General features: G+C 46.2%; 1 protein-coding gene across 5 annotated transcripts in view; it reads left to right on the forward strand.

The window, feature by feature from the left end:
- The window catches only part of SSH1 (slingshot protein phosphatase 1), a 53,934-nt gene that overhangs the window by 19,857 nt on the left and 10,290 nt on the right, over positions 1-23,787 (forward strand). For 4 of the 5 annotated variants that reach the window (XM_036903987.2, XM_036903985.2, XM_036903984.2 and 1 more), the window contains exons 3-12: positions 4,283-4,386; positions 7,560-7,624; positions 8,088-8,209; positions 12,509-12,577; positions 13,627-13,692; positions 16,282-16,476; positions 17,706-17,799; positions 18,838-18,966; positions 21,359-21,405; positions 22,828-22,974. In XM_036903987.2, coding sequence (XP_036759882.2) covers positions 4,283-4,386; positions 7,560-7,624; positions 8,088-8,209; positions 12,509-12,577; positions 13,627-13,692; positions 16,282-16,476; positions 17,706-17,799; positions 18,838-18,966; positions 21,359-21,405; positions 22,828-22,974 — 1,038 coding nt within the window. The remainder of the gene's footprint in view (positions 1-4,282; positions 4,387-7,559; positions 7,625-8,087; positions 8,210-12,508; positions 12,578-13,626; positions 13,693-16,281; positions 16,477-17,705; positions 17,800-18,837; positions 18,967-21,358; positions 21,406-22,827; positions 22,975-23,787) is intronic. The other variant, XM_057492199.1, reaches the window with a different exon arrangement.

Raw genomic sequence — 23,787 nt, forward strand, 5'->3', positions numbered from 1 at the left:
AGCTGTAGTTTCCTCATCTGCAGACTGAGAGTCATCGTGGTATGTGTCTCACGGAATCCTTTTGTGGGGATGAATTTGTCATTGGGGAGCTGGGGGGAGCTTCCCCACAGGCTACTCAGCGCTGTCTCCTTTGTGAAGTGTTCTAGAATCCCCCAGCTGGGTGCTTGCTCTTCCCTCTTGTAGACACTGGCAGGGTCCGTCTCTTAGCGTACTTACCCCATTCTGCTCTGCATTATGGTTATTCAAATCCTTCATTTAGCTCACTGGCCTTAAGAAGCGCCAAACACACAGACAGCTCCTGGCCGGCTCCTGCCAGGTGGGTTTTGGGGTCTGTGTCAGGCCCTCCGGAACCTGGGCCCGCTTTACCTCTGCATCCTGCCCTGCCCTGGGCCCCTCTTGCACTTTTCAGCTCTGTGTGTGCATATGCAGTTCCTCTACCTGGAATGCTGCCCCCCACAACAGACCCCCACCACCCAGATCTGTCTCCTTACAGACCAATTAGCATGACTGAAGAATTTTCAGAATGTGAAAGTGCTTTGAAAATTGCGGAATAACTGTGGCAGCTGCCCACTGCAGTCTCTGTTGAGTGAATGGATGGTGATTTGAAAGAAATAGAAACCTTTCAATATGTCGATTTTAACAAGAATAGAGTCCTCATTGCTTGGGATTTGTGACTTGGCGGCCAGCTGTTTTTCCCTCCTGATTTCTAATACACACCCTGTTGCTTGTTCCTAAGGCCCACAAAAAAGCAGTAGGAGTAAAGTGATTAGAGGAACTTCAGCTGTTTTGCTCTCTCTGAATGGCCCTCTTTCATCAGGATATGCAGGGACAAGGGCCTTTTTAAACCCAAATATCAGGGGAAGACAAGAGTTCCATAAGAGCCAGTTGCTCTCGGGGTGGGAGCACCATCTGAGGATGAGGACTTCTCGCTGGAGGACTCCAGCTTCTGCCTCCCCTTTCATCTCCGGAGGGCATGGAAGGCAGGAGTTGGGAACAATTAAAGATGTGAATTCGACAGTCACCCACCTTTTTTATTTTACTGACTTCTGCATCTCTTATCAGCCAACTCACTACTTCTGCTCTTCAGAGGTTTGCAGCCCACATTAGTACGTATCACCACCCCTTATTTCTGTTTTCCTACCATGTGTCAGTTTCTGGATGGCACTGGCTGTTTGTGCTCTAAGGACTGGGGTTTGGGAGGTGCAGTGATTGAAGGTTCCCTCTGTCTTCAGTGCCTTGTAAAAACTCTATAATCTTGTGTCGTCTTCTAAAATGGCAGTAACCAGCACCTGAAACCATGTCTGTAGAGATAAAAGCTGGGGATGGGGGCAGGGAGGGCAGGGGCTCAACTTGTTTTTAATCCCCTATCAAGATTTTTTCTTAAAGGGAAGGAGGAAAACAGTTTTTGCTTGTCGGGGTCTGAGCTTCTGGAACTCTAGTTGTACGTTTTAAGACTCCAGCATCTTTTGGGAGAGGCTGGTTCTGCTGTAGCAGGGGTGGGTGTGTTTGTGCTTCCTTGCCCCCAGAACCTAGTAAAGTGAGTGTGCCATTGCCAGCATGGATTTCTTAAGGGACATCCCTGACAGGGCATCCTGAGGCTGATGAATCAGGGCACCGTGACTCTCAGTATGGGAAGCCTGGCAGGAGAACCCCACGGGAGCCCTGACAGAGGGGGGTTGTGTTCGCATCAGCCACCCAGAGGCCATATGAGGCCGTGGGCCTGGAGGGAGCTCAGAACAGAAGACGGGAGACAGGGTCAGAAGAATACCTGCATGTTGTTTTCAGAAGTCCTGTGACTGCCCGCGGTGTGTAGCCTTGGCCCTGGGAATCTATCTGGTGCAGTTAGTCTTGTGCTGCACCTGCTTACTGTCTCCCCAGATGCAGGGTGGTCCCCCAGGCTTGGGACAGTGTGCTCTGTGGGCTTCCCCACAGCTTTACATCTCGCTCTTTACAGTAAACGCACATGCCTGGTTGTGGTGCCAAGGACAGGGGCAAGTGTTCCAGGGCCCCATCCCTATAGCCCCCTGACCTCATGTGTAGATGGGAGGCCCGATTCTTTATCAGGCTCAGGAACACGGGAACCACTGCCTTGTAAGTGATCACAGTATAAAACCAGCCTATTCTTTTGCATTGTTCCCTTTTTTCCCAAAGGAATGTAAGGGAAACCAAGGGGAATTTTTGCCCGTGATTTCCAAGGCAAAGGTCACTGTTAATGGCTGGCTGTTTCCAGAGTGCTCAGGTTTCTGGTCAGTATGGATTTTTTTTTTCTCTTTTTTTTTAAACTCATAAACAAAAGAGGTTGATGTTGCCTTGCAAAGGTTTTCCCCAGCTGCTTCGGTGAACGGCTTGCTGTTTGAAGTTGCAGGGATTTTGGAGTGGGCAGCTCTTTCAAATTTTGATGGGACTGAGTCGTAAGTGATCTGTGTCCACAACAGAATATCTCAGAAAACGAACTTGGTGGTAAAACTTGAAGGAAGGAGGGTGGCAGGTTTTATGGGTGGCAAAGTGTTGGGTGATTCTGCAGCCTGCTAAAATAAGTCAGTCTGGATTTTAAACTGGCCATATGGGTGCCCAAGAGCTTTTTGCATCCCCTGGTGAGAGTGAGACTGTAAAGGAGGCTGCTCGTTTCTTTCGTTATTTATAATCCTGGGTGCTTGATCCTTGAAATTTGCAGCAAAAACATACAATTAACAGAATGAAAAGGATGGCTTGGCAGCACATTTGCAATAATAAATGAAGAAGTGCTGTATAGATGTAAAGTATTGATTTTGTGAAATACATAAAACTGGTTTCAGTAATTCAAAGGCCCAAATAAGAGAGGCAGAACTCAGCCTTATTACTTGATATTTGAGTAGTCACTATTTTTAGCATGAGAATTCAACCAAAAAAACTGATCTATTTTATTGTGGACTTAATATTATAGAAAATAACTGATTTTCTGATTTCAGGAACTGCTGATATAAATGCTAGTTCATGTGGTGAATTTTCTTAGCACCTAGAGTTTTACCTTAGACTCAGCTGAGTTTTCTATTCGGAATTAGAACATTTAACCACCCACATTAGATTTCTGGGGCAAAGGCGATCTTGCTTTTTTATATTACAGAAAAGCCCTTGTATTTCTTTCAGGAACTGATTTGCTTTCTATTAAAATGAAAAAACGTGTTTTTTCTTAGTGATTTCCCTTCAAATCACTTATAAGTTACCTGGTTGCTCAGAAGAGAGAATTAATGATTTTTACATTCCCTATAATTTGAACTATGATCTTCTTTCACAAAATTAATAAAAGTAAAATGTTTCTTCCATTATAATGTATAGTACATGTTTTGTATTACTTTAAAAATCAAACAAAAAATAATCACTTAAAAAAGTTAACATTTGCTCAACAGAGAAAATTAGGAAGATACAAAAAGTAGAAAAAAGATAGTTGTGTGAGGTCCAACCCCTCAAAAACACTGTTAATAATTTTGGTGTATTTTATGGGTAATTTTCAGAGCTGATGCTATTCTTTAATAATTGGTAATTAATAGTTAATGCAGTCTCAATTTATACAGTCTTAATTTCTATATAAGCTAAAGATTTTTTTGATAGCCAAATTATGAAAGTGAAAATTTTTTAGTTGTAATTTTTTAAAGTTATGGGTTGAACCTAAAAATTATTGCTACCTAAAGTAACAGAGACCAGAGATTCATTCTCTTGAGAGATTCATTAGGTCACTTGAGATTTTCTCTAGTAATAGTGGACACAGCAGCCCGGACAAAGTTAAATCACAGATCAGTAGTCACCCACTTCTCTTAAGATATAAGTGAACAGTGAAGGTGTAATTTCCCCTTCCTGGTAGCCCATTAAGGGAAGGCACCAGGGGGCAGTGAAGTTGTTAAAAGTCAGGGAGCTAGAAACACAGATCAACATCAGGAGTCTGAAAGATTCACAAAATGAATCACCCTCTCCTAATCAGAGGGTTAGTCTCTATTTTTAGATGCTGTATTACAGTGAGATCCTTCTACAGTATCCTGCAGGAAGGGGCTTTTGGTCCTGGAAGAGTCCACAAAGAACCTTGGGTTTTTTTAGCAAAAGCGTAATTTCACATAGACTGTCCAGCATCAAGCGTGTAGCAAAGGTTTGGGAAGAGTTTCACAGTGTGAAATTGTTGCAAAATCTATTTTATCCCATTTGCATCTTGCATGCCATGTATCTACACTAAAGCTTGTCCTCTGCAGCATGTCTTTGCCCATTTCCCTCTTTGAATTCCAGCCTAAAGAGGCTCTGGCTTTATTCTTTCCAGCTTAAGTGAGAGCTTTTTCATGGTGAAAGGAGCAGCCCTCTTCTTACAACAGGGAAACAGCCCTCAAGGCCAGAGGAGTCTTCAGCATCCCCACAAGCATGCAGGTAAATTGAAGTTCTTTATTGGAACAGATTTTCTGTACAGCAAAGGAACCTTCCTTTACCAGTGGTGAGCAGTTTGCTGGTTTTCGAGGCCAGAGAAATAGTGGAACACAGACTTGTAATGACTAGTGACAGGCAGAAGCTCTTTTCTGAAGCACGCCACATGTGTTTTCCAGGGGGCACCAAGAGCTAGCAACCCTTTTGACCACACGTGTCTACGTAAGAAGTCAGGCACTTAGCAGTGTTGTGTTTGGATGTGAAGATTTCCTACTCATCAGTGAACTGCAGATTTTAAGTTACAATATGACTCTTGAACAAATGTACCAGAATGCATTATAGCTGGATGTTGTTCCCTTGAAAATACCAACTTTAGGTTGGTGTGTACTGTCTCGGGGGACTCTGTCATTTCTCTGAGCCTTTGGAAAACTCTCATTTGGGGAATTTGTTTATGAGCCTTTGGCATGTACTGTGGTGGGAAGTTTTTATCATCTAACAGTGGGTTAAGTTTTTGGAAGTAGAGAGAACTAATAAAATGAGGATCAAACTGAGTATTAGGTCCAAAAGCAAGCAAATAAATGCCTGTGATGGAATAATGCCTATCGTTTTCTTAGGTCACTTGACTCTGAAACCAAAGGCAATTTATTCAGAAAATATTTGTATATAAGTGAGTCTTTGTAGCGGTGGATAGCTTCCCAGGCACTTCGTGGATGGGCAGCACACATCTGAACATGAGCTAGAGAGGCCTTGGACGCTCAGAACAGGTGAAAGAAAGTTTTGGATCAGAGCACCTAGGTTAGAATTTCTTATCTTACAATTTATTGCAAACACTAAGACACCATCAGTATTTTCACATACTGATACTTATAATCAAGATTTAAGTCTGTTTCAAGCTAAGAAAAGAATTGTCCTGCACAAGGAGGCCTCTGATCCCAGTTCTGCACCTTACTGAGTAGTCATGGTCAGCTTCTGAGCCTCAATTTCCTAATCTTCACAATGGGCACAAAATACGGGTCCCTCAGACAATAAGGAATTTAGAATATATGCAGTAACATACCTCCTCATGTGCTTAGGGTATGGTAGCTATATTCATCACTACAGTGACTTCTAGCACAGTAAAACCATGAACAGAACCTACCTTCTTGAATTTGCTAATGGCTCTGCCCTATTAGGAATTTAACCATTGTTCATGTCTTAACCATAATACGTACACCAAAGCAAATGCTCAAGTATCAAATCTTGTTCCCTAAGTATAAAATGTCTCCTAATTCAAGTAATATTTTCATACTGCATGTGTGTTCAGGGATATAAGTGCAAAACCATCTTGTAAAAACCCTCAGTTAAGCTGGCTCGTGCATCCCTGGAATGTACATGAGAGTCGAAAGGGAGCCCCTTGTTGCCTCTTCTGCCCCGAAGTCTGGAATGGCTGGTGCACTCGAGAAGGCAGGGGGACTACTGACTGTCCGGTGACTCTCAGCAAACGGCCCTGGGGCAGGCACAGACCAGACTTTACCTCAGTTCCTTTTTTTCTAGAATTACCACAGGCCCGTCAGTAATCACCACGCAGAGCTGAGCACACTTGAAGGCTAATTCCACATAAAAGTAATTCAGGTCATTTCCACCGGTTGCATCAACTTGAGACTCTTTCTAGGGCCTATGCTTTGGTCTTAGTTCTCTGACTGTTTTGCAAGTGCTCAGTGAACACTTCGGCATGTCAAGGCAGTTGTGGCCCTCAGCAATCCCTCATTTCCACAAACAGTTCCACTGAAAGGAGTATACTGGGAAGATGTCCCTTTCATGTAGGCACTCATCAGACAGAGGAGCTGGATTCTGCTTCCATCTGTGTGCTTCTGTGACTCGGAGTGGACGATGGTGGGGCCCTGGCAAGCCAGGAGCCAGCTGTGGTGGTTGTGGCCATTGCAGTGTTGGTGACAGTGACAGGTGAGGGTGTTGCCAGGTAGAGGAAGGGGAATGGGAGCTCTGTGCCCTTTAATGGGAACCATTCCCTCCAAACCATTCCCTCTGGAAAGTGGCACCAGGGTAGTGTTTTACTCCGAGGAATCCTATCACGGAGAGAACAGACCGGAGGAGCAAGCTCCTAGCGACCTGATTCCTCCTGGAGGCAGGAGGTCCAGTTTGGACATCCTGTCAACCTGCCTCAAAATGTAAAAGATGCTTTTGCAAAAGGAACAAATCCAATGTATTGATTCCTCTGGGGTTCTAATTGTGATCTACAAAGTAATTTTTTTTAAAGATAATTTCTATTTCTTTTTGATTAATATATATATTTTCTGAGTTACTCACACTCAGATAGGTAAACCCACAGGAATATATATTTGTGAGTTACTCACACTGTTCTTCTAGATCAGCATTTTTACAGATGAACCTTTTCTTCTGAAAGAAACCCATGCAGGCATTTTTTTTTTAATGTATAAGCTAGGAGAAAAGTGTCATCAGAGTCACCCTTGCTACTTGCCCAGTATGAGCCTCCGTGAGGGGCCCCCACGCCTGGGGGCTGATGGCCCTGCGTGGCCAGGGAGACTCCATCCCAGAGGCACATTCTGGACCCTGGGGCTGCTAAGAAAAGTTTGAAATCTGTCATTGCCTCTTTTAAATAACTAAAGGATAAAAATGAGTACATAATTTTTAAAAAAGAAAATGACAGATTGCTGTTGACTCAAATTACTTCTCTGGGCATCTAACACATATCTGCTCTCTGTAAAGTCACTTAAACATTTCCCCTTCTGGTTACAGAAGTAATAGCTCCATTACAAAAAATGTAGAAGAGTTTAAAGACCTTTTTCTTTCAGACCAACTCTTAGCACATCCCCTACTCTAGCCTTTTCTGTAGTTTCTGCTTCCCCACCCTGCAAAATAATGTTTGCTTGAATTTAGCAATTTCTCCTCAAGGCTTTGTCTGTAGTTTCCAAATTTTGCATTAAAGAAAACCTGTATTATGAGTATTTCAGAAAATAAAAGCAACCTTTAAAAACATGGCAGTTAGCTCTATCTCACCCATTCTCATCCTGCAACGTTCAGGAGTGGAGTGAGAGAAATTGAGACTTGGAGGTTTTGTGGTATAGACAGGGGAATCTTAACTTCTGTGTCTTCCTCCAGACCCTTAAAATCAGCTTCTCCTAGGCTTCTGCCTTTTCAAACTTTCTTCGTTGGGCCAACAGGTGACTTGCCCCAACATCTTCAAGTAATGATCAACCTTCTGCGGTGTGAAGATAGAATCAAGCTGGTAAGAAGAGACGATAGTGGCAAGTTTGTAATTTTTAATTGTGAAATTTGATAGGGAATCATTCCTGAGGAAGGGGGTGTGTGTGGGAGGAGCTTTTGTATTACCACAAGTTCTCCCAAATTGTTCACCAAAGCTGAAGCCAGATTTGCCCCTCAGTACACAGAAGGTCCAAAAAAGGGATATGTTAGGTTTCTACGTTGGTCTGTGCAAAGTTGGTATCTTCATTCTCTGGATTTTATTTGTTCACTTATTTAACAAATTGTGGAGGTTTCTGAGCCAGGCACTACCTATCCCTTGTGCTGGAGGTGTAAACAAAACGTGGCTCCTGTCTATAAGAATCTCATCTTCATTCCTAAACCCACAGGGGGAAGGGGAGAAAACAAAAGTCCTTAACCTTGATTTGGCGAAGTTAGGGGCCACCACCTGGAAAGGCAGGCCAGTGAAAGCGTCTTCGCCTGTCTAGGCTGTGCGCTTGGAGAGCGCCTGGGCGGAGCGGGTCCGGTACATGGTGGTGGTGGACAGCAGCGGGCGCCAGGACACTGAGGAGAGCATCTTGCTGGGAGTCGACTTTTCCAGTAAGGAAAGGTGAGTCTAATGGGCTGGTGGTTCCCTTCTACAATGGGGACAAGAGGTTGCTGCTGGATAAAGGTTTCTCTTTATCCAAAGAGATGATGGTGGGAAGCATAATGGCAGGTGGCACACAGGTGATCAGGCCCTGGGAATAGTAAAACACACCATTTCAGCTCTTGCGTGCCAAGCACAGTGCTAGATCCAGTCTCTGCTCTCAGCCGAGGGTCTACCAAGAAGAAAGAAAAATTACACTGTGGTTAGGGGCTTAACACCAGGTGCTGTTAGTATGCTATATAAGAAGGCATCTTAGCCTGGAAGGCTTCCTGAAGGAGGTGACGACTGTGGTGAGCACCCAAGGACCAGCAGGAGCCAGTGAGGGGAAGCATTGAAGGCACACTCCAGGCAGACAGGCCCTTGTGGAAGTGTGTAATTGATAGGAGTCGTATCGAGCACCTTATCCAGTATTGCCATCTCATGGACTCCAGGTCCTTGTTGACCACTCCTTGGTCAGAGGCTTGAAGCACGGTTTGGAATTTCCCAATCACTGGAGGAAGGTTAGTTATGTCATAGCCCCTGTTATGTGTGTGAAATGTGGGTGGATGGCTCTTTTTACATCTAGATGTTCTTGTGTGTGAGATCATTGCAGAACCTAGATTTGTTAAAACTGGATTAAAGTAGACTCCCTTTATTCATGTTCATTAATCTACTCATTCATTAAGCAGATGCCTTGTATGTGAGGCAGTGGGCCAGGCCCAGGTCCTCAGAGGCAGCAGTACTGAGCTCTCGACTGCAGGGTGCCTATCAGCTCAGCAGGAAGAGAGCCAGACCCAGGGGGCTGGTGGACAGGTGCATGGGGAGAGTGTGGGTGCAGATGGGGCACGCCAAAGCCATCTGGGGCTGGCAGTGGCTAAGCTGAGACTTAAAGACGAGTGGACAGTTGGGCAAGTTCAGGGGTAGGGGCAGAGCAGGAGGTTGCACCCAAAGAGCATTTCAGACAAAACTGGAGGGAAAAAACAGCGGTGGTGATGAATGGCATGGCAACCAGGCAGTGCCGTTCCCGTGAGGTGGCAGCTGTTAGTCACATGCTGGGACCAAGACTTTGTTGCTTTTTACAAGTAGGCGCACTGAGGGAGATGTGTGTGAGCTGGCCCTGCAGCCTCAGGCTTGGTGGGACATCTGGGTCTGGAAGAATCTGTAGCATGACTTGTCTTCGGAGCTGAGCTCTGTAGAGCCCCATTGGAGACCAGAGGGCTCAGTACTTGATGTCAGGATACCACGAGGCAGGTGTTCTCAGCCATGAGCAGAGAACACTCTTATCTTTTTTGGCCACTGTGGTATGGTTGTGAGGCAGAGAGGTGTTTAGTATTTGACTGAGTTGCTGTTGTATTTGTTTGAGTGATTAGCCAGGCTTTCTGAATCCTTCAGGGGCAGGGACTCCCCTTACCAAGTGTGGTCTAATCCAGCAACACTTTCTGGCCCTGTACTGAAGCCTCCCTGTAGAACATGCCCATTGTCTCATCCCAAACTGCTGGAGGTCTGCCCTCCTCCCTGTCACCTCTGTTCCTCTAGTTGGAGAGTACAGTGCAGTTGAGAAAATGCTTCACCAGCGTCTCACTTAACCCTCAAATCACCCTGTACGGTGGACAGCCCTAAGTCACATCTTAAAAGTGAGGAAGCTCAAGAGGTTGGGGTAGTTACACCAAGGCCATCCTCGTACAGAGCTAGGACTCAGAATCAGGGCTTTTAGTATAGACCTGCGGTGTAGACCCCTTTCCTTGAAATGTTGCTGCTGTCTCCTCTACATGCCCCTATTCATTCATTTATTCATAAACATACTATATACATACTTTTGGCACTTTGGGTATGCCCACCACCCTGCCAGGTGCCGGGGCCACATCAGTGAGAGACACAGCCTCTGCTGTTTCCGAGCTCATGGCCTGGAGGGCATGGCCATGGCCTCAGATATTTCCATCTGTGTTCTTCACCAGCTGGAGTAGACAGGCCTGTGTGTGTGCTCATTCTTATCCACACATGGAGGTGCCCTTTCCTACCTTTGCCGGCTCTTGGCATCTCCCTTCTGTTCTCCTGGGGTCCCCTCTCCCTGGGGCCTCTGGTCTCCGCTGCAGGCTGTGCTCTCAGGCCAGGGTTCCCTCCACTGTCTGATTCTGAGCCACAGCCTGAGCGCAGTGCTGACCAGCGCTGATACCTTGTAGCTGGGGAGGTAGGTTGAGGGGCTACAGAGAGCGTGCGGGGGTTTGGGAGCTAAGTGGTCCTCCCTGCGGGTCCTGTGCAGCTGTCTTCCACGCCCAGGCCTGTGGGGGCTGGGAACCAGGCGTTCTCCTGCAGCTCCTGCACTCCCAGGCGCCAGGCACTTTATACATCGCTGGCTTGGAAACAAAGGCCTGGTCCTTACAGAAGCCTTTGGTCTGTTGAGACCTTGACATGCTTACTTTTCTAAACTCCTACTATGAGATTTTGTTACCTTAGTCCAAAAAAATAAAAAAAGAGATGACCATTGTCCCCAAAGGATGACTTCAGTGAGTTCTCAGGGAGAGGCAAGAGAGAATGCAAACCCTGAGTTCTCTCTGAGTCTTCTTTCTGCACATGCTTCCTGGGAGACCAGAGCAGCCACCCCACAGGTCCCATCTTGGATTGCTTTTCTTTCCGATTTGGGTACACCTTGAACACCAAGAGCACGTACAGTGGCCCCCACTTGGTGTTCTGCAGACTGTAAAGGGCCTTCACAGTGCATCTTGGGACAGGCCTATCTCCTGCCTGGACCTCGAGTCCTCACCTAAGCTCTGCTGGCTTCTCTGTCCTGTGTGCAGACTTGAAACTGCTCTCTTCTACCACAGTTGTCTCCCCCCACCCCGCCACTTTTTCTTTTAAGACCATTCTTCCTCTAAAGACCCAGTATCCCTGACTACATATCCCTTCCCTGGTTCTCAGATAGGTAAACCCACAGGAATTGTTGAATTGTTGTGTTGCAAACATGTTAGTGTTGACCACTACAAGACTACTGGAAACTCACAAGAATAACAGAAAAGGAAATGTCAGGGAACTTGTAGAGTTGTTACGATCGTGTCATGGGCCCTGCTCTGTGCTCTTGACTTGACTCCAGCTTGAGGCCCTGAAGGAAGTTCCTTGGGGACTTGTGCCCTCTGAGTATAACTCATCTTTGGGCCTGAGGGCCCCCTCCATGCCCCCCAAGCACTGATATGACCAAGTAACCTGGAGCTCTGTGCGTCTCCATAAATTTTATTTTGAAACTCTACAAAGGACCTAGAATTAGCCCATCAAGAATGGGTAGGAATGCAGGTGGGGGACCTGAGAATTTGCCTAACGTAAAAGACTCAGTCTAATCTGATCCGAAGGCTGGAAACCACCTTCCCCACAGTTCAGAAGCAGAGGGTGGGAAAGAGTCCCACAGGGTCGCAGATGCTGGGGGGTGGGTCACATGCTGGGAGCCCCGCCCCATGGCTGCACAGGCACAGGTCCTGTTTCCCCACCCCCCACTCCCCGCGGGCTGTAAAGTGCTGGCAGGCATGTACATGCAGGCTCCCTGGAGGTTGTCAGAGGTGGTCTTGACAGTTACAGCGGTTTTTTCCAAGCAGACTCTTTTTGAAGTGCCTGAAGAATTTTCATTATAATCTGAGGAGACCCTCCAATAAAGCCCCTTTTTCCCCCTGTGTTTCCCACCACACCAGTCTCTAAATTCATTAAGCATCATTTCACCGTGGAGATGGGCCACACAAAACAAAGCTGGTTTTTTAAAAGGCAGTGGTACAAAGGTACCGAAGCAGAGGTCCGGAAATGAACTCGAGTGGTGGTTGGCACTGTCTCTGCCCCGTCGCCCTGGGACAGGAGGCTGCAGTTCGTTGGCTGCCACTGCTCGCCTGTGTCCCCTGGAGTGCATGTTGCCTGGTGCCCGGCGCGCGCCAGCCATCAGCGGCCTGTCCCCCGCTGCAGTGCAGACGTGTGGTCCACTGGCTGGTCCTTGCCCCCTGAGAGCCACAGCTGAGACCTGGCGTTTATGGAGCTACATCCACACCAAAAGGGTGGGGCCACAGTATCCTGTGATTCTCCCCAAGGGGGTCACTGGCGACTGCCTCTAGCAGGGCCATCCCAGACTCGAGTCTTCTAGAGTCCAGCGGTGAGTGGTCCCTCCCAGATGGCCCGAGAGCTCCTCCTTATACACACTCAGCAGCTGGACTCAGGCCTCTGTGAGCTGGGTAGGCTGGGTGGAGACACAAGGAGGGAGGACCGTGTGAGTGGGTGACCCTAACTAGACGTTTTCTCTTTCCTCCCGAGTAGTAAAAGCTGCACCATTGGCATGGTCCTTCGACTGTGGAGCGACACAAAAATACACCTTGACGGAGATGGGTAAGAAGATCTCTTTAAAGACTCTTTCACTGTAGACTTTGAAACATACTTGGTTTGGGCACCGTTGGATAATCATTAGCAACAGAATCACATGTGTGATTTATGTATTACACCAGGAGATGAAACATGCCCTCCAGGGAGTCCCACAAGCAAGGGGACATTTCGGGCATTACGTGAGGGAGTTTGGGTCATGAAGTATTGACCCAAGAATATTATAGCAGAGCCTCTGCTGTATGAAGGTTGAGAACAGTAGGAACTGGCATTCTTTTACCTGGATTTGTTAATGTTCACTCTGAGCCCTCCGTGTGGTTCACAGAGGAACATGCCAGCAGGAGCTCACAGCCTTCGGGGCTGAAGGGAGGGACATACAGCCGACAGACAGAGCAGGGTGTCAGGTGCCTCTGGTGGCTGCAGAGGGGGAGCCATTCAGCTCGTCCTGGGCAGGTAGACGGGAAAAAAGGACCATCTGGGTTCCACAAACATTTGTTCTTGGGAAAGATACATGGTCGACAGCAAGTGGAAAGAAGCTGAACAGACGTTGTCCCTACACAGAGATTCCACAGTGACAGTTAGGTCGCCTCATATAACTGAGAGAGAAAAGTAAGAAGTGATTTTTTTCTAAAGAGGCAGAATTATGGTTAATATTTTTCCTTTTTAGAATTTTGTCTACCATTAATACATTTTCCATGCAATTACAAAAAGAAAATAGGTGAGGTATGCAGGGCAGAAAGTAGCTGGAGGTGGGACCGTTGCAGGAATGGGATGGCGTCGAACGCTGTTGCTGCCTTGTGCCCTTTTCCGGAGTTTCCATTTTTGGTAGACGTCGCATTGCTGGGTTACAAACAAGTCTCCAGATTTGAGAACATATGCCTTTTTCTTTTTCTCTATTTTTGCTTTTGCCCTTGTCTGACACAGCAGACCTGTAGGCCCTTGTCAGACAGCCTGAGCCACACCTGTCCTCAGGTGCTCAGTGGACCCGCCCCCATCACAGGGGTGAGTTAGGGGGTCTGCTCTCTCACCGGGGTTACCTTTCTGTTTCTCATTCTCAGTGGATTCAGCGTCAGCACAGCAGGAAGGATGCACATCTTCAAGCCCGTATCCGTCCAGGCCATGTGGTGAGTGTGGTTTTAGGGACTATTGTCTCTTCAGAAATGTTTTCCTGGCTGACAGCATAAATAGAAAAACCCCTTCTATGTAAAAGTTCATATAGGTGCATTGATTTTGTGTGTGTAGCAAAATATACATAATGTAAAATTTACCATTTTTAAGTGTACAATTCAGTGGCATTTAAGGACATGTAATGATGTTATGCAGCTGTCACCACCATTCATTTCCAGAAGTTTTTCATCATCCCAAATAGAAATTCTATACCCATTCAATACTAGCTCCTCTCTCCCCAGCCCCTTGCAACTTCTGTTCTGCTTTATGTCTCTGTGAATTTGCCTCTTCTAGGGACCTCATATAAATGGAATCATATAATATGGTCTTTTTGTGTCTAGCTTATTTCACTTAACTGCAATGTTTTCAAGGTTAGTTCATGCTGTAACATGTGTCAGAATTTCAGTCCTTTTTAGGGCTGAGTAATATTCCATTGTATAGATAGACCACAGTTTTGTCTATCCATTCATCTGTTGATGGACACTTGGTTATTTATACCCTTATTTAGGCTATTGTGAGTTAATGTTTCTATGGGTGAACAAAGTATCTATTTGAGTCCCTGCCTTCAATCCTTTTGAGTATATACCTAGAAAGGGAATTGCTAGAGCATCTGGTGATTCTGTTTCACTTTTTGAGGGACCACCACACTGTTATCCAGAGTGGCTGCATCATTTGACATTCCCACCAGCAGTACACAATTTCAGTCCACTTTCTCCACATCTTCTCCAACACTTGTTGTTTTTTATTTTTTGTCATAATAGCCATCATAGTGGGTGTGAAGTGACCTCACTAAGATTTTGATTTATATTTCCCACATTAAGAATTGTCAAACATCTTTCCATGTGCTTACTGGCTGCTTGTATATCTTCTTTGGAGAAATGTCTATTCAGGTCCTTCAGCCGGTTTTTCACTGGGTGGTTTTGTAGTTGAAGGTATACTGTTTTTACATATCTATAGTTTCTGCTGACAAAATGTCATTCCAGCACATTTGCCTACTCACCGCACCTGGCACACAGTAGGCACTCAGTTTGCTCCATGAAGGAAACCTCTGCTAGGCTCTGGGCACCTGGGAGCATTCCTGTCTTTGTGGGGTTTCCAGTCTGATGAGGGAGGTGGCATAAACACAGGAGCAAGCCGTGTTATAGCAATGAGGGCTGGGAAGGCATTTTCCCAGGGTGCTGGGCTACAGGGTACTTCCTTCAGGGCCTGGGCAGGGGTAGGGCCTCCATGGACACTCTGTTTTGGGGACGAGGTAGCGGTGGGTAAAGGCTGCACACAGCCAGAGCTTCCCTGAACCAGACACACACCATAGAGCCTTTCTTGTCCTCGGGGGGATTGCACCCACCACTTATGCAGCAAAATCAACATTACGATCTCTCAAATAATCTGGAAAATACTCAGGAGAAAGCTGGTGGCATCTGCTGAGAAGAGTTCTGCCCAGTGTTTCAGAATAAGTACTCTTTAGTCTGGGACCGTGAGAATTAATACAGTTTCCCCCTGGACTGTAAGTTAATACTGTGCCTCATTTTCACCTCTGTTATTCCACACCGCAGTCAATTCAGGATCACTTAGGGGAAAAATCGTGAAATCATAATCCTCTAGGTGTGCCAGTTGTTCCTTTGTATCCTGGGATAATTTGTTATCTCCTTCTCTACAGGCCAGTAAAAGTTGGCCCATGTGTTTTTCCAAAACTTCAGAACCAAAACTAAATTTAGTAAATATTCAGCTCAAGTTTGTTCCCTCAGCCAGCCCTGAGATAGGACAAATATGTGTGACTGGGCAGTGACGTGGATGGCAGCAATTTTTACAGCAGTGTTGAGCCGGTCTCTGATGACCCTCTCTTCGTCCAAGGCTTCAGCCTTCCATGCTTCATTGCTGCCTAGTTCACTCCATTCACTGAGAAATTTTCAGCCTATATTTTTGTAAAAAGTAAAAATAGATGATTAAATTGACTATTACAGGTGTTTCAGTATTGTTTCTCCTGCCCTGCTCTGCCTTCCTGAACCTCTTCTTCATTGAGTTCCTGTATTAAAATGAGTTGCTAGAACTCATTTCCTTGCAAAACCCAAGCGTCTAAGCTATTATAACATTGATGGCAGGGGGTTAGAAATTAAGTTATTTAGAACACAGTAAAATATCTCTGCTGCCTATTAAAGACTCTTTCCCTCCAACTGCTTGGCTTAGTTGTGGTTCCTACGTTCAAGGTTAACCACAACCTCCAGAGTAAATCTTAATTCTTGGGAGTTGATAAATGGCATGCGAAATGGTGCATGAACCAGCCTGATTGGGAGAGTTAGGGAGGTTTTGTTACCTTGTTGGAAATGCTTTTGCATCTGCTTCAGTGCCTACATCACAGGGACTGGCTCTGTCACCTGGTAGGCTGTAAGTTTGGGGCTGCCTTGCATCCCCCACATGTGAGAGTGACCCTGGGACTGAGTCCTTTGTGGACTGCCCTTTCCCACCCCGTTGAAACCCTTATTGGAGGAGAAAACCCAGCACTCCTTGTGTGCCCCCCAGACCTGACGCTCCTCCCTTCCTCACCCCAGGTCTGCCCTGCAGGTCCTTCACAAGGCCTGTGAAGTGGCACGACGGCACAACTACTTCCCCGGGGGTGTGGCCCTCATCTGGGCCACCTACTATGAGAGCTGCATCAGCTCTGATCAGAGCTGCATCAACGAGTGGAACGCCATGCAGGACCTGGAGTCCACGCGGCCCGACTCCCCAGCCCTGTTCGTGGACAAGTAAGTGCGGCACCTCCGCAACCCCCATGCTCCCACCCCCGGGGACCCGAGTCTCCTCAAGTTATACCTCCCCTACAGTCCCTGACTGAGGGCCTGCTCCCCCAGAACCAGCACTGCAAGCAGTGGAGCCTCAGCTGTGGCCCATGGGCAGTCTTTGGCTGGGGGGGGGGGTCTGTGGCCACCACCCACCTTTTAAAAGGATAGACACATTTGGATGTGCACGTATTTTTGGGGAACAGCTCCGACACTTCATCAGATCCCCAAAGGAACACATAGCCCACGTTATTACAGCTCTTGGGCAGTGCTCTGTGGTCTGGCCTTTCCTCCTCTGGTTGACAAGACTGAATGTCCATGGCCTCTTCCTCCACTCTTAGGAGTATTATGAATGTGATATCCAGGCCCCAAACACACCTGCACCAACGCAGGCTGAGGGCAGCCTGCCTTAGAGGAGCAGTGGTGAAGCAAGTGGCCTGTGTCGCGTGGCCACCCGCAGAGCTCATGAGGCCTGGGACCACGCTAAATTAAAGTCCAGTTCCAGAGGAAGGAAGTGGCTTGGTTAGGACCCTCCTCCCCCAGAGCGTCACATTCCTCTGGGATACTTCATTTAAAAGGGCTGTGGATGGAGGGGAGAGACTTGAGTGAGGAGAGGACCAGAGCCACGTTACACGAGGCCTCAGAGAAATTCCGAGAGGGTTAGGGAGAAATGGTAGTCGCCTTTGAATATATGAAGGATTATCCTGGTCCCTGTGGCCCCAAGAGTTAGAACCAGGACTGATGGGCAGAAGTTAAGGGAAATACGTGGGTTTTCCTTGTAAGAAAGATAATAGGAGCTGGACACAGTTGGGACAATGGGCTGACTCTGGACGCAGTGACATCCTTGCACCCGAAGCAGAGACGGAAGGGCTCAGTGGCGTGGGGATGCTACTGGGGTGGGTGCAGCATTCTGCCCCAGGAGTCTGACTCTCTGCAGGACCTGAATGAGGAGTGTGCGTCCCAGCCACTGTTGGTCCGACCAGTCTGCCCTCCACTGGGTGTTCGCCTGTGGGAGTTCTAGACACCGAGCAGGACTTCTCTGACCCTTTCCCTTACCTGAGAGCGTGCACACCCAGAGGTTAGCTCTGTGAGTCCAAGCCATGCTCTGCTTAACCCAGGAACACCTGAGGTTTCTGTAAATGCTGCCCTCAGGCTTCCTATAGTTGTGTACTTTCCTGAACGGTATTTCTTCCCAGGCCAACTGAAGGGGAAAGGACTGAGCGCCTCATCAAAGCCAAACTCCGGAGCATCATGATGAGCCAAGATCTAGAAAACGTGACCTCCAAAGAAGTAAGAGAGCTCTTCCCTTCTTTGCTGGCCAGAGTCACACTGTGTTTGTATGTCCTATTGCCCAAAGCTCAATGAAAGCAGGTCCCGCACCTGTCCTCTGTTCCCAAGGGGCACCAGCTCTCAGAGGCTTTTTCCTGCAGGGCTTAGCAGAAAGAGCACAGGCCTTAGAGTCAGACTCTAGTTTGAATCCAGCCTGTGGTGTACCAGCTTTGAGACCTTAAGCAAGTTGCCTGACCTCTCTGAACCTGTAAGACTTCGATGAGGATTTCCTGAGACCTCCCGTTTGCACCGGGAAGCACTTCCCTGTTAGCACCTACTCCTCTGCCCTGTCACCTTATGTTTTCCTTGAGCTCCAGCAAACTCTTATTTGTTCACAGGATTACAATGAAGCCACAAGTTGCCTTCCCGCTGCCTTTTCATGCTTTTCTAGCTCACTTTTTTTTTCCAGTTCTTTTTTGTTCGAGAAATGCAATGAATTATAACAACAGCTATAAGTTAGGTAGATGTAAGAGGTTGGAATGGCCATTTAAAAAGTCATATACATAATCTTTTTTTTATTAAAGTATCACTGATATACAATATTATGTTGGTTTCAAATATACAACAATGGTTCAAGTTACACATGTTATATGTATTCTTTTTTTTAATTAATACACTTAAAAAATCATATTATGATACTTTCCATAGCAAGGTGAAACTGATTTTACATTTTCACTGTGAAGTATCTGATATTTAAATTGTAAAATTATAAGTGCCATAAACCTAATAGAAAAGACCCCACGGGAGTCAGATTCCTTATTTGAAATAATAAACTTCTCCCAGCCAAAATTTACTTTGAGGCTGAGTGTCCTGCGTTCCCATCAAGCACGTGTTCATGGCATGTGACTAAATGCATATGTGCTAACTATGAAAACAACACCTTTTTGAAAACAGATACGATTCATTGTGACTTTAGTTCCTTGGAGGTGGACAGCTGTCTTTGTTGTTGTTGTTTGTGTTTTTACAAAATCACTCTTCCTAATACTTTCTGCTCCACAGATCCGTAATGAGTTAGAGAAACAGATGAACTGTAACTTGAAAGAATTCAAAGAATTCATAGACAACGAGATGCTGCTTATCTTGGGACAGATGGACAAACCCTCCTTGATCTTCGATCATCTTTATCTCGTAAGAGGCACAGCACGTGGCAGGGTCTGGTTTGGGAACATCAATCAGACCTGGATTGTTTGGAGCTTGCAAGTGAGAGAGGGGGAGAAACTTGAGTTATGGGATCCTCGATCCTGACTGTCAGGGGAGCTCTCCCAGTTAACCCCGCCTCTGGCCTGCAGCCTTAGTGGTTTGCCCTCAAGCCAGATGTTGGAGATGTGGCTCCCGGCTGAGCAGCGTGGAGTTGTTTGAAAGCTCTCTGGCACAGTCAACTGGTGCCTGCCTTCAGACCCTCTCCATCCTTTGTCTCCTCCAAAGAGTTTGCAGGCTGAAACCCCCAGCTGCTAAAAGGCGCATGCTCGCCAAACCCCAGAATTATGCCTAGGTGTCCCAAGACATGAGAAACAGTAGGGAAGACAGACCAAACATCTGAAACGCAGTTTCCCCCTGGACAGCTCCTCTCTTTGCTGCTCCCAGAGCCCACAGGGTGTGGGCCTCACTCACCAGCTGGGGGGCAGGGGCAAGGGGGTGGCTGTGGGATTCTCTTCACCTCCATCCCTTGCTGACATTTTCTTAGTGCTGTAAATCTCCATAGAAGGCAACTGGCAAGTTTCCCAAGTCAGAGAGACTATAGAGGAAGGCATGTTACTAAAATTAGAGAGGCAGCGCAGTGTAATGAAAATCAGACCACCAGGGCCGAGTTCCCACCCCCAGCCTAACTGGCTACGTGACTGGGGGCAAGTCTCTTCCTTGTGTCCTTCAGCTTTATGCATGAGATGATTATGAGAAGTGAAATGCATATCTAAAGCACTGCGCACAGTTTCTGTAGGCGCTAGTAAATGGTCACATCTTTAGGAGCAGAAACCGATTCCTGGGTAAGCTGAGAAAGTGTATTTGCTGCCGAAGGCATGACCAGCTTTGTTTTCTGTCCTAGGAAGTCATAGTTCTCCAAATGCATATGTCATGATACATATAAATATATTTACATATATATGTATTTATGTATATCAGTCTTTCCATATATTAAAATATATGAATGTGTGGATTTGAGGCCTCTATCTTGAAAGCTCTGGGGCAGCCCTGGGCTCTGATCTCCAAGGCAGTTACTATTTTCCCTGGTGGAAATGGATCAGAAGGCATGTCAGCTCCTCTCTCCACTAGGTGGTGATCAAGGCAAGAGGATGCTCCCAGCCTTAGTGGTGCTTCTGTTAATTTTTTGGTGCAATTTGGTGCTTTATGTCACTTTTTCCATGAGAGATACTAAAGGAATTTTTATGCCTGAGCCTCTCCCTCAAGTATGAAAACCCAGCTAACACCCACACGTTGCCTGCTCCATCAGGGCCCGCGCGTTCTGAGGGGTCTGCCTCATGGCTAAGTTGATAGGAAGACTGTAAAGATGGGTTCTTCTGCAATGTTTATGACTGTCATTTGCATTTCCTAAAAGCAGAGTGATAATTTTTCTTTTTTCCCTTCTGTGTTTTTTGCATGCCCAGAAAGGGAGGGTTTGATTTTTTTTTAATATGAGTTTACAAGTATTAAAACATGTAATAGAAAGTGAGGAAATACAGGTAAATCTAATGAAGAAAACAAAATGCAGTCTCAGTTTTACAAATTCAGAGGTAGTCACTGTTAGCGTTTTGGTTTATTTATATTCCCATCTTCTAGTTTTTTTTCTTTTTATGCCTATATAGCTTCTTAAAGAGAAAGAGAAGGAAAGACTCATACTCTTTATGTAGTTTTGTAAACTGCTTTCTTTAAAAAAAAATTTTTTTTCACTATGTGGTTTTTCCCTGTATCATTAAATTCCACCAAAAGTATGATTTATTTTCAACAGCTCCATCATACAGAGCCACCATCATTTATTATAATAATTTCTCCTTGTCGGACCTTTGGGTTTTTTCCACTGCTTTGTTATAATTAACTGTAAATATCCTTGTACTTAAATCTCTGTACAAATTCTGGGTGTTTCCTCAGGGTAACTTTTTATAAATGGAATTCCTGGGTCAGAGGATAGGAACTTTTAAAACTGCTTCCCAGAAAATGTAGACCAAGTCCTGCTTTAATTAGTGGGTGTGAACATGCCCTGTCCTGAGTGAGAGGTCAGAGGTCACTGCCTCTGGTGCCAGGCCCCTGCTGGAGTCTTAGCAAAGGAAGCAGTGGGTTGTGGGGGGGATGGGGAGGCAGGTTTTTCTGAACTTGCTCCTTCCCTGAAGGCCAAGGGGCCAGCGAGGGCCTCCCACTCATGCTGAGGACACTGTGAATGCCCCCGGAACTCCCCTTCAGTTCTCTCTGTTCTCTGAGGCCAAGGGCCCGTGAAATAACCACCACCATCAGGCCTAGCATGCCCTGCATCCTGTAGGCAGCTCTGAGGCTGACATGTGACATTCATGGGTTTGTGTGATCTGTCCCCCAGGGCTCGGAATGGAATGCATCCAATCTGGAGGAACTGCAGGGCTCAGGGTGAGTCTGCTCCCCTCGTTGCCCCTCGTCCCTCCAGTCTGTGTAGAAACCCTTGGCTGTGCCACGGAGGTTGAGCTCTTGTGCTGCCTGGCTGTAATCACCCTGCACCCCGTCCCCAAAGCAGCTGCTGGGCTGATTTGCATAGCTAAACAGATATGCTTCAAAATGCCACCTCCTGAATAATTCATGGATTTTAGATTTTACTAGGGTTTTGTGTGATTGTGTGTGTCAAGAGAAGGATTCTTAATCACACTCAAATGGTCTAGGACAGCCTGGATGCTGACAGTTCCATGAGCCCCCCTCCCTTTGCCCCACTGCCCAGCAGAGGTGCTGGGAATCCTGGTGTGAGCACACATATCTGCTGGGCCAGTCAGCAACTCCGACCCCCTGACCACTCCTGGTTCCATCTGAGGTTACACATTTGGGCCTGATGGGAATCTTGTGACTGAATACTCAGTGTTGGCCAGAAACATATGCCTGTCTTAGTCTGAGAAATGCTCAGCAGCAAGAATAAAAAGTGTTTAAATCTAGACCTTCAAGAACAGATGTCTGGACTTTTTTTTTTTTAAATAACACAGCCACAAAATCACCATTCTGTGGGTCTGACAGGATGGCATTCTTGAATTACTGCGTTTAAAAATCAAGACTAAACAAATCTTAAAATACATTTTTAGAACTACTAGTTAAAATGTGTCCTTTCAACAGAAAGTATTCATGAAATGTAGGGTGATCCTGTCAGTGCTTTTTCTCTTGCTGCAAATAAAGAAATGATTTTTAAAGGTATTTTTAAAAGCACTTAGAAGTGCTTTCTGAAAATCTATTTGAGGTGTTCTCTAACTCCTAAAATTGTTTTGGTCTTCCAGGAATTTAAGTATTACATTTAGAAAACTACAGAGCCTGGGTTAGCGGACCCTCTCAAGTATTTATTTATTTATTTATAGGCTACCTTGTTTCAAAAAGGATTTAAAGCAGTTCCCAAGGACATAAATAACGGGTAGATATATTCTGCTTTTTAGCTATCTCAAAGTGGAGACTCTGTTTTTTTTTTAGAGCGTCTATACACTCTATATAATAGTTAGAAATTTTGAAATTTAGAAAAGTCGAAAAATGTATTGAAGTAATAAATGTATCTACTTTCTGGATTGCTTAACAATGCTTTGGGCTGAGTCTTCTTCTACACGTGTTTTATAAAGAGATTTGCTTTTTATTAAAAGTACATGGGATCCTCGATCCTGACTGTCATGGGAGCTCCCTCATCCCATAGAGGGCATTTAGAGAAATACAAAAAAAACACTATTAAGGAAAAATAAAAGTACTACCATCAACATATACTCTTTATTAATGTGTGTTTTGTTACTCTGATTTTTTGCAGTTCCGCATGCTGATTCTCCAAATTTTCTCTTTATTTTTTTCTCATTGCAGTGTGGACTACATTCTGAATGTCACTAGAGAGATAGATAATTTTTTTCCTGGCTTATTTGCGTATCATAACATCCGAGTGTATGATGAAGAGACAACTGACCTTCTTGCCCACTGGAACGAAGCTTACCATTTCATAAACAAAGCGAAGTAAGTGTGCGGAGAAGCCAAAGAAACCAGGCTGAGGCAGAAACTGGCAGACACCGGGTGGGCAGAGATTAATGACAGTCCCAGACACAGACTTCTCCTGGTCTGTGGAGGCTTTAGTGTCTGGTGGACTTCTGATTTTAGACCCCAGAATCCCGAGCACCAGAGGGGCAAAGTTTATCTTCACCAGGAGGAGGCGCCACTGAGCTTGTTATCTTCCATCTAGTGTTGATGGTGACCTTTGACCCCAGTCTCATCATCAGCACTGGTTCCAGCAAGGATCTGATACTAAGTGGACACTCTTAGGAGCTCAGCCCGCAGGGAGTCAGTGAGCCAAAGGAGGAAGGAGGGTAGGGCCCGTCGCCCGGGACTGAGCCCCTCTGGGGCCTGGGGCGAACGCCCTCGGCCATGGCCTACGCTTTCCATCTGAGTCAGTGCATTTGCCTGTTCGTGGACTGGGCCAGACCATCAGAGGTCCCCACTGCTCCAAGCCTGTCACCAGTGTCACCCATCTTGCCCTCACCTTATTCTCCTGCAGAACAGCTCTTATTCAAGAACAGAAAGAGAACCCTTGGAGATGCAATCAAGAGAAACCCCATCTTCTGCTTTGTACCCCTCCAGGTCAAAGCACAGAATCCCTTGCCAAATCTTAGTTTGCTTGCATTCCCAGGGGATAGACTTCAGACCAGCATTCTAAAAAAAAACCTGAGATTTGGGGTCAGATTTTAGGCCTAGAGTGTAGGGAATGAGCCTGTTCCCACCTGACCGACAGATTGCTTCTCACATAAGCAGGCAGGGTGGTCGGTCTGCCTCCTG

Source organism: Manis pentadactyla, chromosome 14 (assembly GCF_030020395.1).
Source record: "Manis pentadactyla isolate mManPen7 chromosome 14, mManPen7.hap1, whole genome shotgun sequence".
Lineage (NCBI taxonomy): Eukaryota > Metazoa > Chordata > Mammalia > Pholidota > Manidae > Manis > Manis pentadactyla.